Below are 16493 nucleotides of genomic sequence, written 5' to 3' on the forward strand. Positions count from 1 at the left end.
AAAAGGATATGTGTGTGTGTGTGTATATATATGAATATATGCATATGCACATTATCTGAAAGCTGATACTTAATAATGTAAGCCAGTAGCATTTTTTTCTCCTTTATCATTTTCATCAAATTTGTTACAAAAGGAAGCTATTAAAATCAGTTTTACAAAATGCAGTTTTGAAGTCAGAAAACATTTTTTAAGAGATTGAATATCTAAAATATTGTTCCTTTTTAGTGAAAATAAAAGAAAATAGTAATTACGGAAAACAAAACTAGTTTTTAACTTAAAATTTGTTTCTTAGGGGATGAAAGGCTTATATAGAGCTATTTTAGCCTATTTTATCTCATCACCCCTTTGCTAAAGTTGTTTGACTCATAAATGGAAAGGAGGGAGATTATCCAGAGGTAATCCAGGAGGAACTGGGAGAGAGGATAAAGAGAAAAGGTTTGAGAGAAAACTTGTGTGTGTGAGAGAAACTATTCCCCCAAAGTGGAATTCACCACGCTGGAGCAGTGAGAGAGGCACAGGCAAGCAGAGAGCTTCTCCGGTCTCTGTTGACAGTGAGGAAGGAAAGGAGGTGATGGAGCTGGACCAGGATGAGGTGGGAGAGAAGCTCTCTGGGCGTTGACAGAAGATGGCAGCACCTCTCTCTTGCTTTTTTCTCTCCACAGCATTTTATTGTGAAAAAATTAAAAAATACAGCCAAAGTCGAAAGAATTTTACAGTGAACACTCACATAACCATGCCCTACGTTCTACCATTAATGTTTCTGTGCTTGCCTTGTCACATACGTGTCCATTCGGCTATCTACCCACCCATCTTAATTTTTGGATGCGTTTCAAAGTAAATTGCAGAAATCAGTACACTGCCCCCTAAATACTTCAATGTGCATATCATTAGCTAGAGTTCAAGATTTGCTTATTTTTTTCTTTTGATTTAAAATTTACTTACAGTGTAATAATCCATATCTTTATCTGCTGAGTTTTGACAAATGCGTATACCTGTGTAACCCAGACATCTATGAAAATAGAGGACATTACTATGACCCCAAGAAGTTTCCCCAGGCTCCTTTCCACTCAGTCCACACCCCACCTCCCTAGAGAAGATTACCATTCTAATTTTTTTCCACCATCAATTAGTATGGTCTATTCTAGAATTTCATATAAATGGAATCATATAGTATGTGCTCCATTGTGTCTGGCTCCTTTCACTCGGCATAATGTTTTTGAGTTTCATCCATGCTGTGGCATTTATCGGTAGTTTGTTCCTCTTTCCTGGTGGGAGTATTCCATCAATGGCCATACCACCATTTGTTTATCCATTCTTCTATTGATGGACACCTGGACTTTTTCCAGTATTTGGCTGTTATGAATAAAGCTGCTGAGAACATTTGTGCACAGCTCTTTGTGTAGACATGTGGTTTCCTTTTTCTTGGGTAAATACCTAGGAATAGAATTGCTAGGTCATAGGGTAAGGTCTGTGTTTAGTTCTTTTAAGAAACTGCCAGACCTTTTCCCAAAGTGATTGTACCAGTTTACATTCCCACCAACAGCATATGAGAGTCCCGGTTACTCCACGGATCATTTGCCAGCATTTGGTATTGCCAGTCCTTTTAATTGTAGCTGTCTGGTGGGCCTGTGCTGTATCTCACTGTGGTTTTAATTGCTTTTCCTTGATGACTAATGATGTTGACCACTTTTTTATGTGCTTATTGGTCATTCATATCTTTTGTGACATTTCTGTTCAGATCTTTTGCCCGTTTTTTAATTGGGTTGTTTGTATAACATACATACAGAAAAGTGTGCACAGTTTTCCTTAGCTTTTGTGCGCATATTCAGTAGTCTTGTGTTTAACTCTGGGGACGCCTACATGATCCATGAAAGCATTTCAGAACGCAGCCTCTGTTCCTGTAGAGTAGAAAATAGCCAAATGTAATTTTATTTGACATACTTTGTTTCAGGATTAAAAAAAGAATCTTAGACCTCTCTGTTATCTTAAGTAGGGACACAGGGAAAAAGGGACTGGTCTAGGAGACACAGATGACCTAGCGTCACCTGAGGTCTCAGCGTCCTCACGTAGGAACGGTGTAAAAGAGGAGATGATTTCCGCCTTGCCTGTCACACATGATTGTGATGTTCAGATGACATAATGTATGGGACAGTGCTGTACAAAGCTGCAGGAGAATATAAGTTACTAAGAACTGGAAGACAGGCATGATCTTAAATTCATGAGACGTAAACAAAGAGTCATGTTAGAGGAATAAGTCAAACAGGCAGCAAAAGTTAACAGCTAATCCTCGCACGTCTCTAAATAGAAGCAATTTGAAGGGAAGGTGAATTTGAATATATGCAGTTAACTTGCAGAACAAGAGTGTGTTTGCTGGGCCTTCAGTCATTTGGATCCAGGGCACATGTTCTCTCAGTAACTTGTTTTCTTTTTCAAATATAAGATACAAGAGGAAAGGACACTCCTGCCTTGGCATTAACCCTAAGAAGCAGTGTATATCTTGGGAGGGGACGTCCACAGAAAAGAAGCGGTCACACAAGCATGTCGAGCGCTACTTTACAAAGAAGAGTGTGGGATTAATGAACATTGACGGAGTTGCCATTAGCAGTAAAACTGAGCCTGCCTCATCGGAGTCGATCTCATTTATCCCAGTGAAGGGTGCAGAGGACGTGGTTGCCCCTGTTACAACCTGGTTGAACCCTCTGGGGATTTATGATGAAGCCACCACGCAGTGGTTACAAGGCCGGGGTCCTTCAGAGCAAGCATCCAAGCAGCCAGATTCACAGCCCAACAGGGAGGACGTGCTTCTCAAGGCCAAGGTGGAGGAGTTTAACAGGAGGGTATGGGAGAATCCTCGGGATGTTCAGCTGTGGATGGCATTTGTTGCTTTTCAGGTAAGTATCACTGTCCCAGTTCTCTTACCTTAGAATGACGGTCTTAATTTGGGGCACTGATTTAGTCTGCAGTGATTTTTGAGCTCCTAGGAGGAACCCTGGTGCCGGGCCTCTAAAGATAACTAGAATTCAGCCCTTGCCTTGAGTTTACTCAAAACCCAGTGAGGAAGGATAAATGCAATCTGGGGTAATAAATGCTATAACATCTAATTTGGGGATGGAATGAGGGGGTGACTTGCCACTGGGGAGTAAGAAATGGCTTCCAAGGGATGGTGAGACTTGAACAGAATCGTGAAAGAACAGTAGATGCTAACCAGGCGGGGGAAGGCGTTCCTGAAATACAGACAGAACATGCGCAGCGCACAGAATTGCAAAGAGGGGCTGCCCGTGGAATGACGTAGTTAGAGCTAAGTGCTCCCCTTCTGGAACACATGGATTTGTCTTCGTCCCACTTATCTTTTTGAACCACTTATATAATTATCATATTTGTCCTACATTTGGCTGTGTTATTGGTAAAACTGGCTCTTCAGAAAAGGTTTTCAAGACATTGCATGCTAGTTATTGATACAAAAATCTAAGTTTAAAATGACAGAGTGGATAGGTAAATAAGTGAACTAAACACAAGATCAAACATGTCTGAATAACAATTCATTTTGAGAGGTGAGAAACCCTTTGGGGCTTATAAGTCACTCTACAAGCAGCCTGGAAATCCTGAGGGTCCCCCACTTCCATTTGCATTTGTAAATTGGTGTTTTTGTTGTTGAGGACGAGGTCATGAGAAGTCCGGGCCTGTATGCCATTGAGGAAGGAGAGCAGGAAAAGCGGAAGCGGTCCCTGAGGCTGGTTCTGGAGAAGAAGCTGGCCATTCTGGAACGGGCCGTGGAAAGCAACCCGAGCAGCGTGGATCTGAAACTCGCCAAGCTGCAGCTCTGCACCGAGTTCTGGGAGCCCTCCACTCTGGTCAAAGAGTGGCAGAAACTGATATTTTTACATCCCAACAATACAGCCCTTTGGCAGAAATACCTTTTATTTTGCCAGAGCCAGTTTAGCACCTTTTCCATATCAAAAATTCAGAGTCTTTATGGAAAATGCTTGAGTACTTTGTCTGCTGTTAAGGACGGCAGCATCTTGTCCCACCCTGAGCTGCCTGGCACCGAGGAGGCCATGTTTGGTAAGGAGATGATGACCAGATGCTCTTACGCGGGAGGAGCTGTACTTCCTTTTGGCTACGTTGAAAATGAAGATTTATTTTTGGTTTATTTTAGGAATGTCTAAATCGATAAAACTGATTTTTAAAAAAGGTATTGTGACTCCTTTTGATAACAGGTTCTCCCCCTCCAACTTCTTGGTGGTGGGGCATTAGAGCCAGTAGGGTTCAGAAAATATCACCAGACTAGAAGTTCCAGCTTTTCTACTTATTAATCAGGTAAATGTAGTCAAGCGGCTACATTTGGCTGTTGGTGGCCTTATCTACTGAGATGCCTGCACTGCTCATCTGACCCATTATAGGGTCTGAGGCACTACTGTTTGTGGGATGCCCTGACTGGCTGGAAATCACTGATAGATGTAGGTTTTTGGTATTATTATATATACTGTTACCATTTTTGGCAGGTCCTGAAGGAAACTAGAATATAAATTTTGTCCAGTAATGAGACACGGGAGGCTGCATGTTATGCAGGAGCTGGAGAGTATCACTCTTGACTTGAATCCTGAGTTTGCCCTTCATGGGTTCTGGTGTGACCTTGGATAGGTTCCTTAACCTGTTTGAGCTCTAGTTTCTCCCTCAGCAGCAATAGTACAATACCTGCTGTACCTGATTGTTGCGCATGTCAGCTGAGATAATATATGGTGAGTCTAGCTCAGTGTCCGGCATGTAGCAGGCGTTTATTTGATCAAATCCCTGCTATCGAATAGTGCTACTCATTTCTAAAGATAGAAATATATTGCTCTAGAAATAATAAGCATTTACTCCACTGACTTAAAGAGTCTCATGTTTGATATCCTTTGTGATGAGCTCAAATAGCTTAATGGTATTTAGTAGATGGAATTGTACCACAGTTAAAATGAACTGAAATTTTCAAACATGGAACCCTCATTTGTTTACAGCAGACTGAGTACACACTGAAAATTGCTGGTGAATAATGCCATCTAGTGATCAGTTGAGTACAGATCTTTGCTTTCTGATAAAAAATCTACGACACCATCCTTTTCCTAGAATTTTTCTCATATTAATGAGCTTTGAGTATTTGATAACCAATATTCAGACCATCCTCTTGCCTTATTTTATTGTTACTATTCGTACTCTGTGATAGTTTCACATAAAAATGAGAATGTACTTTGATTGCAATACTATTTGAGTCCTTTAAAATCAGGACATGTATGTCTGACAGCTTTGAAAATATTAACAGTCACTAATTTCAGGGAAAAGATGTTCTGGGTGTTGAACTGCATGTTTGTAGAAGTTATGTTCTCTCCCTTTTTGGGTGTTAACCAGGGTTCTTCCCCTTTGCTCTCCCTGCCTGCAGCCCTCTTTCTTCAACAGTGCCACTTTCTGCGGCAGGCTGGTCACTCCGAGAAGGCCGTCTCTCTGTTCCAGGCCATGGTTGACTTCACCTTCTTCAAACCCGACAGTGTGAAAGACCTGCCTACCAAAGGACAGGTGCAAGTCCTGCTTGAGTCCCCCCACCCCGTCTCCATCTCTCTCCCTCCCCCTCTCCCTCTTTCGTGGGGGTGTGTGGATAATGGGAGGTGGTGGTCGTATTTTTTAAATATTTATATCCTCCTTTACATCAGTCCTGTTGAGGATTGTTCCTCAGAAATATTCTGGCAACCCAAGGAAAATTCCATAATGAAAGTAGTGAAACATGGAGAGAGGAAAGATGATCCCTCCACCTCCCCAAATATAAAGACTCACTTACGTTCCTTTTTTTCCCCTTACTTACCGCCCGTGTTTAAATGCTAGTTGCCCCCGCCCTCCAGGCAGGCAGTTGTCATGCCCTTTAAACTGTGGTCCTCTCTCCTGCCTCTGTGCATTCTAATCTGGGTCTCGTGTCTCTCCCCTGGTTAACCTTTCCACCACCTAAAATCTTTGCTGGAGTTGCAAGTGAAATTTCATGTTGGTGCTTTGTCAACACCGATCCTAACTGGGGGCGGGTAGGGCTGGGGGGCATAGTCATTTAGAAGATGAGTGAACATTGCCAATATTTGTGATGTGAAGCAATAAAAAAAACTCACCATAGAACTATCCGAATAAGAAAACCTTGTTTTCCCTTTTTCCACTCAAAAAAACTCAGTTTTCTACTCAGCAAAGAGGGTCTGATGGGAGATGGATTGGACATCTGAATTTATGGTGAACTTTCAAAGGTCTTTCGTGACAGGCTACGGTCTCCATCTTGTGGAGCTTTCATGAACTGCCTGTAAAGACTTTTTATCATCCTTATTTTAACCTTTTTTTCCTAGACAAAGTTGGGTTAAAGAATATTGGTTAGTATTAGTATAACTGATTATTAGTATAATAAGCCAGATAAGCTATTTTAAGACACGTTTTTCTGTTTGAAGAACCTGCTGTGCCGCAGGAGTGGTTCTTAGCCTCTCTGCGGAGCCTGGGGTGTGTGCTGGGGGTCAGGATCAGAATTGCCCTCACCCCCACCCCTCTGCTGACACCCTCTGGGGTGGGAGCAGTTGCTGATGGGCTTGGGGGGCGCTGCCCAGGACAGAAGCATCACCCAGGACTGGCCCACGCACTTGAGGCTTTAAATACTCTTGAGGGCATGACCACACCTCAACTTAATACGTGTTCCCAGCACACGGTAGGGACCAGTGCTTGTTGGCACAGAGCTGAAGGTGGTGGGCACCCAGTGAATAAGAGGTCTGTAATTTCAAAGCATGTGTATGACAACTTTGAAGCTTTTGTTTAATGACATTCCATACCTTTGTAACTGAGAGACATTGTTCCCACAAACAGAGTAGTACAACAGGAAACAGGCAGAGTCTGGGGTTACCGGTCTGTGTTTCTGTGGAATAAATGAATTGGTTATAACCATTCATCACACTTAAAGAAAAAACAAACCTTCTTTTCTTGACTGCGCTTCTGCCATCCCTTTTATAAGAGCGAATCCTGTAAGGAGGGAGTGTAGTCCTCCCGGTTCCCCTGGCCGAGGTGGCTGCCCGCGCTCGGAGCACAGGGCCTGGCCCTCCTGTGTCTCTCCTGGTGCAGGCGGGGGCTCGGGCTGGGGCGTCCTGCCGCTCCTGCCCTTTGAAGCCTGCTCGTTCTTCTTCAAGAGGATTCTTGCAAAAGCTTTCATTGAACAGGTTGCTGGCTCACTTTTTTTTTTTTTTTAATATTTATTTATTTATTTGGTTGCACCAGGTCTCCTTAGTTGCGGCTTGCCAGCTCCTTTAGCTGCAGCTCATGGGCTTCTTAGTTGTGACATGCAATCTCTTAGTTGCGGCATGTGAGATCTAGTTCCCTGACCAGGGATCGAACCCAGGCCCCTGCATTGGGAGCGCGGAGTCTTAACCACTGCACCACCAGGGAAGTCCCTACTGGCTCACTTTTAAAGTCCTGATTGCCAGGTGATGACATGTTCAGTTTCCTGTTCATGGAAGTGTTCACGTTTGTTCCATAGGGAATTGCTGCCGCCAAACTGCCCCCACACGCTGCAGGCCTGGTGGCCAGATGACTGAGGGAGGGGCCAGGCTTTACCCTGCAGGCCTGTTTGTTCACTGGGTGCCAGCCATGTTCAGCTGTCTCCCAGCAAACATTTATTGAGTCCCTCCTGTGTGTTGGGCACAGTGCCAGGTGCTGGGAATTTACTGTAATTGAGATGTGGTCCTGACCTCAAGAGCTCACAGTCTGTCCTGTTGAAACTTTAGTAATATAATATTGTAAATCAACTGTAATTCTATTTAAAAAAAAAAAGACTTTGAATCTCCTTCCCCTCAAAAGGTCTTGAAAGCAACATGACTTCAGGTATCAGTTAGGGGGCCCAGTGGCATTCAGGGAACTGGCAGTGCCACTGTCCCTGGTCAGACTGGCCTTACCAGGGTCAGAACCGGCAAATCGTCCCTCTCCCACCCAGCTGCAGGTGCCTCGTGGTGGCTTTGGCCGGTCTTTCTGTAACCTAACCTCAGAGGTGTCATCCCATCGCCTTGTGCCATGTTCTGTTTGTTAGGAGAAGCTGCTGGGCCCAGCCCGCACTCAAGGGTGTGAATACCTCAAGGCAGGGGAGGGTCACGGGGGCCTCTCTTGGTGGCTGCCTGTCACACTAATTATTTTTTCTTTTTTGTGTATCGTGTATCTACTCCCGACTGATGACAGGCAAGATTTCAAGAATCATAAGCCCCTCTTATGCCAGTCAGCACTGATTTTGCCCAGTGACTTAGCAGTTTTGTTCAAGGTAGGCTAACCTCTCTATTTTCAACCTGAACAGGTAGAATTCTTTGAGCCCTTTTGGGACAGTGGAGAGCCCAGGGCTGGGGAGAAGGGCGCCCGAGGCTGGAGAGCGTGGATGCACCAGCAGGAGCGGGGCGGCTGGGTGGTCGTCAGCCCAGGTAAGGCCTCTCAGTCGAGATGCTCTGCCTTTTCCTTCTAGAATTTGTTTTCACGTCTTCATGGGTTATTTGTTTGTAGGTGTAAGCTATTTATCAGTAGCTTAGGAACACTGTACAAACATCAAAATGTCGAACACACATGAAGTAACTGACCTGGGAGAAAAGACTGTTTTTTCCCCTTAGAGATTTTAAAGCAGTTGACTGCCATCCCCTGCTTTAGTCCATACACTCTGAGGGTTGAATTTCTTTCCAGAGGAAGTAATTTTCCTTTTTCCTTTTGTAGGTTGCTTCTGATTAGTAATTTTGTTACTAATCCCCTGCTCTCCCTCCTCCCATTTTTGTGTGTGTTTAAGACTGTCTTTTTGTTTCCTTGGCAATGTACAGACCAACAGATTATTTGAAAAATACTTGCCTTTTTAGGAATACTATAAAATAATTATTAACTAGCATTTATACAGTAGTCATTCTAAGTAACTCCGTAGTATTTTCCAGATTTGTACTCTTCAAGACAGCATTGACCAACAGAAATATAATTCAAGTCACGTAATGTAACTTCACATTTTATGGTAGTCATGTTAAAAAAGTGAAAAGAGGGGCTTCCCTGGTGGCGCAGTGGTTGAGAATCTGCTTGCCAATGCAGGGGACACGGGTTCAGGCCCTGGTCTGGGAAGATCCCACATGCCGGGGAGCAACGAGGCCCGTGAGCCACAATTACTGAGCCTGTGCGTCTGGAGCCTGTGCTCCGCAACAAGAGAGGCTGTGATAATGAGAGGCCCGCGCACCGCGCTGAAGAGTGGCCCCCACTTGCCGCAACTAGAGAAAGCCCTCGCACAGAAACGAAGACCCAACACAGCCAAAAATAAATAAATAAATAAATAAAAGCAGGAATAAAATTTCTAAAAAAAAAAGTGAAAAGAAAGAGGTGAAACTAATTTTGATAATGTATTTTGTTTAACCTAGTATATCAGAACATTAACATTTCAACATGTAATCAATTTAAACAAATTAATGAGATATTTTGCCTTCTTTTTTTTCCATACAAAGACTTTGACATCTTGTGTATATTTTATACTTACAGCTCATCTCAATTCAGACGAGCCACTTTCAGGTGCTTGATAGCCCCATACTATGGCTACTGAATTGGACAGTGCAGCTCTCAGCTATTCAGGAATTGCTTCACTTTCTGGTTTTGTTGAAAGTGTGAGGGGGAGAGAGCCCAGACTCGTCCAGCCTCTTCTCACAGGTGTGACCTTTCTGGGCCTTGGTTTCTTCATCTGCGGCATGGAAGCTTTGGATTAGCTAAGGTCTGCATGGCAGCGCAAAGCTCCAGGCCAGGTGGCATCCCCTCCTCCACTAAGGCAGGTTGTGTGGGGGGACCGTCAGGTATTTGGGGTGACTCTGCTCTGGGCAGCGCTGTCTGGTGATGGTCATGTCTCACCTGGGCTGTCAAAGGCTCAGCTGTTTTGACTTCCCTTGAGTGTCCTTTCCTAAAAGAACTGGAACTGTTCCTCAGGCTGACCTCAGTGGTTTCATATATGAAAACAGTAACCTGCAGGGAAAAATGGAAGTAGGTGTTGCACTTTTAGCCACTGAGTCTGCAAGACCACATGAAGAATTGCGAAAATAGGTCTTCGGGTAATAAATCTTCTTTCTCTGAGTGACCGACTCAGCATGGTTCTGTGTTTTTAGCTTGTTTTTGTTTGTTTCTATGTTTTGTGAATGAGCAAGACTCTTAGAGTGCATGGTATGTATGTTCTAAGTTTACCATATTCTGCAATTCTATGAGGATAGAGTTCTCATAGCAGTGTCCAGAGACCAAGTTAACATTACTTCTCTGATAAATGTCCAAATGTCTAATCGTCACTCATGATCAGATGTAAAGTTAATTTTCTCAGAAAGGTAACCTCAGTGTTGAAACCTTGATTTTTAGTATCAAGTTAGGGACATGTGTTGGTGCTAATATTCCTGCAAAGTTTCCATTATAGAGAATCTTGTACTGAATTCAATGAATTTCTTTCTAATGAATATAATGGGAGTATGCAAAACCCCAGCAGCGTCAGGAGAAAGGTTGAAAGATTCTTGTTTTCAGAAAACTAGTGGATAACTATTTTTGGTTTTGTTTTATTTTTAAGTTTTTGGTTCATCACGACAGGGTTGGCCTTTAGAGAGTGGCTGGTGTTTCTCATTGATGCTGAAGTACTTCTTCATACATTACAACTTATTTCTTCTTGCTTACCCTCACTTCCTCTTAGGCTGTGATTGTTACGTATATACATCTGTCCACAGCCATGTAACTTTTTGAATTACTGATGTAATAAATTCTGGTATCTAAGTCTGATGTGTAACTCACAGGGGTAATTTCTCTTATAGTAGGTTTCTCAGCGTGATTAAAGGATTACTTCAAAGGTAGACCTTTAGAAGAAGGTGGTAAATAGTTAAATTTGTTTTCTTCTTTGAGGAATTCAGAAGAGCATTGGGTAGAATATTGGGTTTAAAATGCTGGTATACGTATCATGCATTTCGATTTTTTGAGATTTTTGCTTGTTTGTTATTTATTTTGAAATACTTACAGACTCACAAGAAGTTGGGAAAAAAAATACACAGGGAGGTTTTGTGCACCCTTCACCCAGCTCCCCCCAGTGGTAGTGCCGCAGACAGGAGCACAGCCAGGGAATCGGTGCTGGTACAATCCACAGAGTTTATTCAGATTTCACTGGTTTGACAGGTACTCGTCTTTGCCTGTGTTTGTTTCGTACTTTACGGTTTTACCACATAAGCCGCTTCACGTAACCACAATCAAGATACAGAACCACTGCATCGCCACAAGGCCCCCTATGCTGTACCTTTCTTGCCACACCTCCTCCCCGCTCCCTGCAACTCCTACCACTGATCTGTTCTCCATGTCTGTTATTATATTACTGTGTTATTTCACCTATGTTTATATAAATGGGATCATATGGCATGTAACTCTTTTCAACATTTTTTATTGTAAAACACACACAAAATTTACCATCTTAACTATTTTTAAGTGTACAGTTCAGTGACATTAATTACATTCAGACACTTGTGCGACCATCATCACCTCTATCCATCTCCTCAACTTTTTCATCTTCTCCAGCTGCAACTCTATACCCATTAAGTATTAACTCTCCATTCCTCTCCTCTGTCCCTAGCCCCTGACAGCCACCACTCTACTTTCTGTCTCTATGAATTTGACTGCTTTAAGAACGTCATATAAGTGGAATCATTCAATATTTGTTGTTTTGTGACTGCTTATTTCACTTAGTGTAATGTCTTCAAGGTTCATACAGTATGAAGCATGTGTCAATATTTCTTTGCTTTTTAAGGCTGAATAATTTTCCATTGTATGTGTACACCACATTTTATTTCTCTCTCCATCTGTGGATGGACACTTGGATTGCTTCACCTTTTGGCAGTTGTGAATAATACTGCTATGAACGTGGATACACAAATACCTGCTTTGAGTTCTTTGGGGTATATACCCAGAAGTGGAATTGCCAGGTCATATGGTAGTTCTGTGTTTAATTTTTTGAGGATCCATCCTACTGTTTTCCACGTCAGCTGCACCATTTTACATCCCCACCACCAACGCACGAGGGTTCCGGTTTCTTCACATCCTCACTAACAGTTGTTTTCTGTGTAACTTTTTAAGATTGGCTTTTTCTCACTTAGCAGAATTCCCTGAGATCTGTCCATACTGTTGCATGTGTCAGCAGTTTCTTCATATTTATTGCTTAGTGGTGCCCATGTCATAGATGTACCACAGTTTGTTTCTCTATTCACCCTCCGTAGGACATTTGGATTGTTGCCAGTTTTTGGCTATTATGAATAAAACTGCTGTGGGCATTAATGTATAGGTTTTTGTGTGAACATAGGTTTTCATTTTTCTGGAATCAGCACCAGGAATACAATTTCTGGGTCTTATGGTAAGTGCATTTTAGTTTTATAAGAAACCACCAAACTGTTTTCTGGGTGGCTGCACCATTTTACATACTCTGTTTGTTTATTTTTAAATATTGAACTTTACAGAAGACTCAGACTTTTTTCCTTTCCTATTCTGCATGTTCAGAGTTAGGAAACAAAGTGAAATAAAGTATAGGATATCTTGACTTGCTTCTTTTTTTTAAAAAAAGTGAACATGTGTCATAATCATAGGGCCACTGGCTAAAATTTCTGATGACTTAAGAAAATCTAAAGCAATGCTCTCATTAAATGTCATTTAGCATTCTAGAAGTGTGTTGTGCAGTACAGTAGCCACTAGTGACACGTGGCTATTTTAATTAAAATTAGTTAAAACGAAATAAAATTTAAAATTCAGTTATTCTACCAGCTACATTTCAAGTGCCCAGTAAGTCACTTGTAGCTGGTAGCTGTCATATTACTCAGCACAGAATTGGAACACTTTTGGCATCACGGAAAGTTCTGCTGGGCAGTGCTGTTCTAAATATGTGTCATTCCCATTTTAATTGCTGTGATAGCATTAACAATCATCTGATTTCATCGGCTAACCTGCCGTTTTTTTCTGGGAACCTGAGTGATCATGGGAGAGTCTGTAAATGCCACTGAGTGTCCCAGAAGGCTAGGCCTGGGTCTTACCTTGGCCTTCCAGGCGCCCACCCCTGTAGCTGGCACAAGCAGGTAGATTTAAGTGTTGGTGGTGGCTTTATTTGCTGGTTAGGTGTGCTAGAAGTTTGATTCTTGCCTAGATGATGACGATGATGAACCGGAAGACGACGACCAGGAAATTAAAGATAAGACTCTGTCCAGGTGGCAGATCTGGCTTGCTGCTGAGCGGTCCCGAGACCACAGACACTGGCGGCCGTGGCGCCCTGAGAAGACCAAGACGCAGGCGGAGGAAGACTGTGAGGACCCAGAGAGACAGGCGAGCGCCACATGCCCCTGCGCGGTCTTTGCTCTCCCCCCGTTCCCGCTGGGTTCTGGTTCCCCGGAAGGAGTCTGCTGGGCTCTCTGGGCACCTGCCTGGCCTGGGAGATTCCAGCCTGCTCCTGCTGCTGCCTGCGGAAGCCGGGGGCAGTTCCACGCGCCGCTCGTGATGGGGGGGCGTCGAGGCACTCGCCCTGACGGTTCTTGTCCCCGAGGAGGGGGCTCGGCTCTGGTGGTCGCCCCTCTGGAGATGGTCTTCCAGGTTATTCAGTTAATTTTTCACACGGAAGCCTGAGGGCTCAGGGTTTAAATGCGTGGAGTCACTGGCAAAGATTCTTTAACTGTGTCCACTTTCTCCACCCTACTCTTGGATCCTTAAAGATGGGTGGGTGGCTGTGACTCCGGAAGACAAGAGGGACAGGAGTGTAGAGGCCGTGTTGGGACGGTGGGTGTCCAGCTCGTCTCGCTGGGGAGGAAGTAGCACCTATTGGGCACCTGTGCTCGCCAGGCACTCAGGTTACGTCCCTCACGGCTGTTGCGTGGCTTGGCGCCTGCTCCTCTGTGCCCAGTGGCCAGCAGCTTTGGAAGTTTTACATAAAACGAAAGGAAGAGATTCTATTTTGATACCTGGAATTGAGCCACTTTGACAAGATACCAACTACAGTCGACCCTTAAACAACGAGGGGGTTGAGGCACCGACTCCCCCGAGCAATTGAAAATCCGAGTGTAGCTTTGCAGTCAGCCCTCCGCATCCGTGGTTCCGCAGCTGCGGATTCAACCAGCCGCGGGTCGCGGGGTCCTGTGGGGCATGTTCAGTGAAAAAACCCGTGTGTACGTGGACCCGCCCAGTTCAAACCTGTGCTGTTCAAGGGTCTCCTGTGTGCTGCTTGGCACGCGACAGGTCACAAGTACAGTCTGAGAGGTTTTACGGCAGCAAGGCTCCTGAGCTTTGACCTGCTTGCTCCCTACACATCACGTGCCGTGAGAGCGGAGACTTCTCCTGTTTCCGTCACTGCTGCGTCACCAGCGCCTGGACGAAGCTTGCCCAGTGATGAGCACTCAGTTAACAGTCCTGGATGCCGAGAGTATTTGATGCCAGAGCTTCGGCTCCAGGCAGAGGGATCAGCACGAGTGAAGGAACCAGAGGGCCTGGGACGTTCGAGGAGCGGCGAACGGGGTGGCCAGACTGAGGAGACAGAATTGGGAGGAGGGAAAGAGGGGCCTCTGGGCGGGAGGGAAGGGCCAGCTTCCAGGGGAATGGCAGCTCACTCCCCGACCGAGGTGAGGCGAGCCTGCACGTGAGGTTCCCGCCCCGCTGAGCTGAAGTTTTCAGGCGGAGTGGGTGGGCTCTGTCTTTGGTGTTTGATGGCCTTACAGAGTTCATGGTCACCCTTCAGAAGTTAGTTCTCAAGGCTCAGCATTTTGGCGGTTTCCCGGAAGCTCATTTCTGGAGCAAACTACTGCCGCGAGCAATTTCTTAGATTTTTTTCTCTAGTCAAAGCCTGGAGGAGAAAAAGCTTTCTGATTAGTTGATGGTTTTGATGAGCTGAGTCCCAGGCAGTCCACTTTTATTGTGCTCGTGTTTTGATTTCCCATTTGCTGAGGGCCACAGAGACCAGTCAGATAAGCAGGACCTGAGACACAGGGTAGCCCCCGTGGCCTTACATTTTAAAGTTATTATGTGAAGTCAGCTACAAACAGTTACAGTTAGTATTAGCCTCTTATAATTGCTTTCAGCATGGTCCGTTGCTCCTGCAGTTTCCTTTTTACTGTGCTGCTGTTTGTGTATTTTTGAGCATATTTTTCATTTCCTGAAGCAATTTTGTACAAAGAAACCACAAAGTAGTAAAGTCCTTCTATCTTAAAATAAAAATTTTTCACAATTGTAACTTATCAAAGTAACAACAAAAGCAATTTTGTGTGTTCTCAGAAGTGAATGTAAAAAAAAAAAGAAGTGAATGTGATTTTAGATTTCCTGTGAATCCGTTAGGAGACTTTGAAAGTTTCCGCTTCGGTGGCCCCTCCTGTGGAGGATCCCCAGGAAGTGTGAGACGCTGCCGGCGCTGCAGGGCCTCGGCACTCACCCTCCCGCCCTCAGCTTGCCTTGGGACGCCTCTAGCTTTTTTGCGTCTTGCAGATAACCTAGCTCCTGTCTGTTTAAAATTTAATTTGAATAATGTTGACTCGTAAGTATATCCCTATAAAAAGAATTGTGGAAAAAATTGTGAAGGCTTTTTTGTTTGTTGCATTCGGTCACTTGATTTTGTCTTCGTTGCAGGTATTGTTTGATGATATTGGACAGTCTCTGATCCAACTTTCCAGCCCGGATCTTCAGTTTCAGCTGGTTGCAGCCTTTCTGCAGTTCTTGGGTGTGCCTTCCGGCTTCAGCCCTCCGGCCTCCTGCCTCTATCTGGCCATGGATGAGAACAGCATCTTTGACAATGGACTCTATGATGAAAAGCCCTTGACTTTTCTCAACCTTTCATTTTCCGGCGTCAGCTGTGTGGGACGCACAGACCAGCTGGGTTGCCGGCACTGGACCAGGGGTCACAGTCGAGAGGGCGAGGAGTTCATCCGCAGCATCTTCCACCTCGTGATGCCTTTGTTTTCAGGCAAGGAGAGGTCTCAGCTCTGCTTCTCCTGGTTACAGTACGAGATTGCAAAGGTAACTCCGGCCTCCTCCTCCCCTGTGTGAGGACCTCATTTCCCGTCGCTGTTTGTCAGTGGGATGGCCAGGCTCTTGGTGTTCTTCAGGGCTCTGGGCCACAGCACCTCCTCCTTCGGGGCCCCAAAGGCACCGGGTGTGTGGCTGCCCCTTCTGAGGGGCCACAGGGAAGAGGAGGAAGGTGGGAGTGAGTCCAGCGCGTCAGTGACGGGAGCTGTTTGTTGTGTTGACTCTTTATTACCAGATGTCTGTGATTATGTGAGCAATTAGTCGTAAGGACCAAGCTTAAGCTTAAGCCCGGTTAGAGGATTTAGGGGCTTATTAAAATAGATAAAATAAGCTACTTACTTATGCTGCTCTTCATTATCTGCTAGAAGTTCGTCTAGGGTTGACTCCTCTGCCCTCTGCTGGCCACCGGTTAGTATTGAATTATAATACCCAAAGTTCTGATGCTTTAACTGCAGATTGCACACACCAGG

The 16493-nt window shown here is 44.6% G+C and overlaps 1 protein-coding gene across 3 annotated transcripts in view; it reads left to right on the forward strand.

The window, feature by feature from the left end:
• NRDE2 (NRDE-2, necessary for RNA interference, domain containing) overlaps nt 1–16493 on the forward strand; it is a 49873-nt gene that overhangs the window by 23205 nt on the left and 10175 nt on the right. For all 3 annotated transcript variants that reach the window (XR_450886.2, XM_007180880.2, XM_057542344.1), the window contains exons 5-10: nt 2441–2891; nt 3657–4062; nt 5417–5550; nt 8324–8444; nt 13172–13347; nt 15628–16014. Coding sequence is in view for 2 of the 3 variants with exons in the window: in XM_007180880.2 (XP_007180942.2) it covers nt 2441–2891; nt 3657–4062; nt 5417–5550; nt 8324–8444; nt 13172–13347; nt 15628–16014 (1675 nt within the window). In the remaining variant the exon portion in view is untranslated. The remainder of the gene's footprint in view (nt 1–2440; nt 2892–3656; nt 4063–5416; nt 5551–8323; nt 8445–13171; nt 13348–15627; nt 16015–16493) is intronic.

Source organism: Balaenoptera acutorostrata, chromosome 3 (assembly GCF_949987535.1).
Source record: "Balaenoptera acutorostrata chromosome 3, mBalAcu1.1, whole genome shotgun sequence".
Taxonomy (NCBI): domain Eukaryota; kingdom Metazoa; phylum Chordata; class Mammalia; order Artiodactyla; family Balaenopteridae; genus Balaenoptera; species Balaenoptera acutorostrata.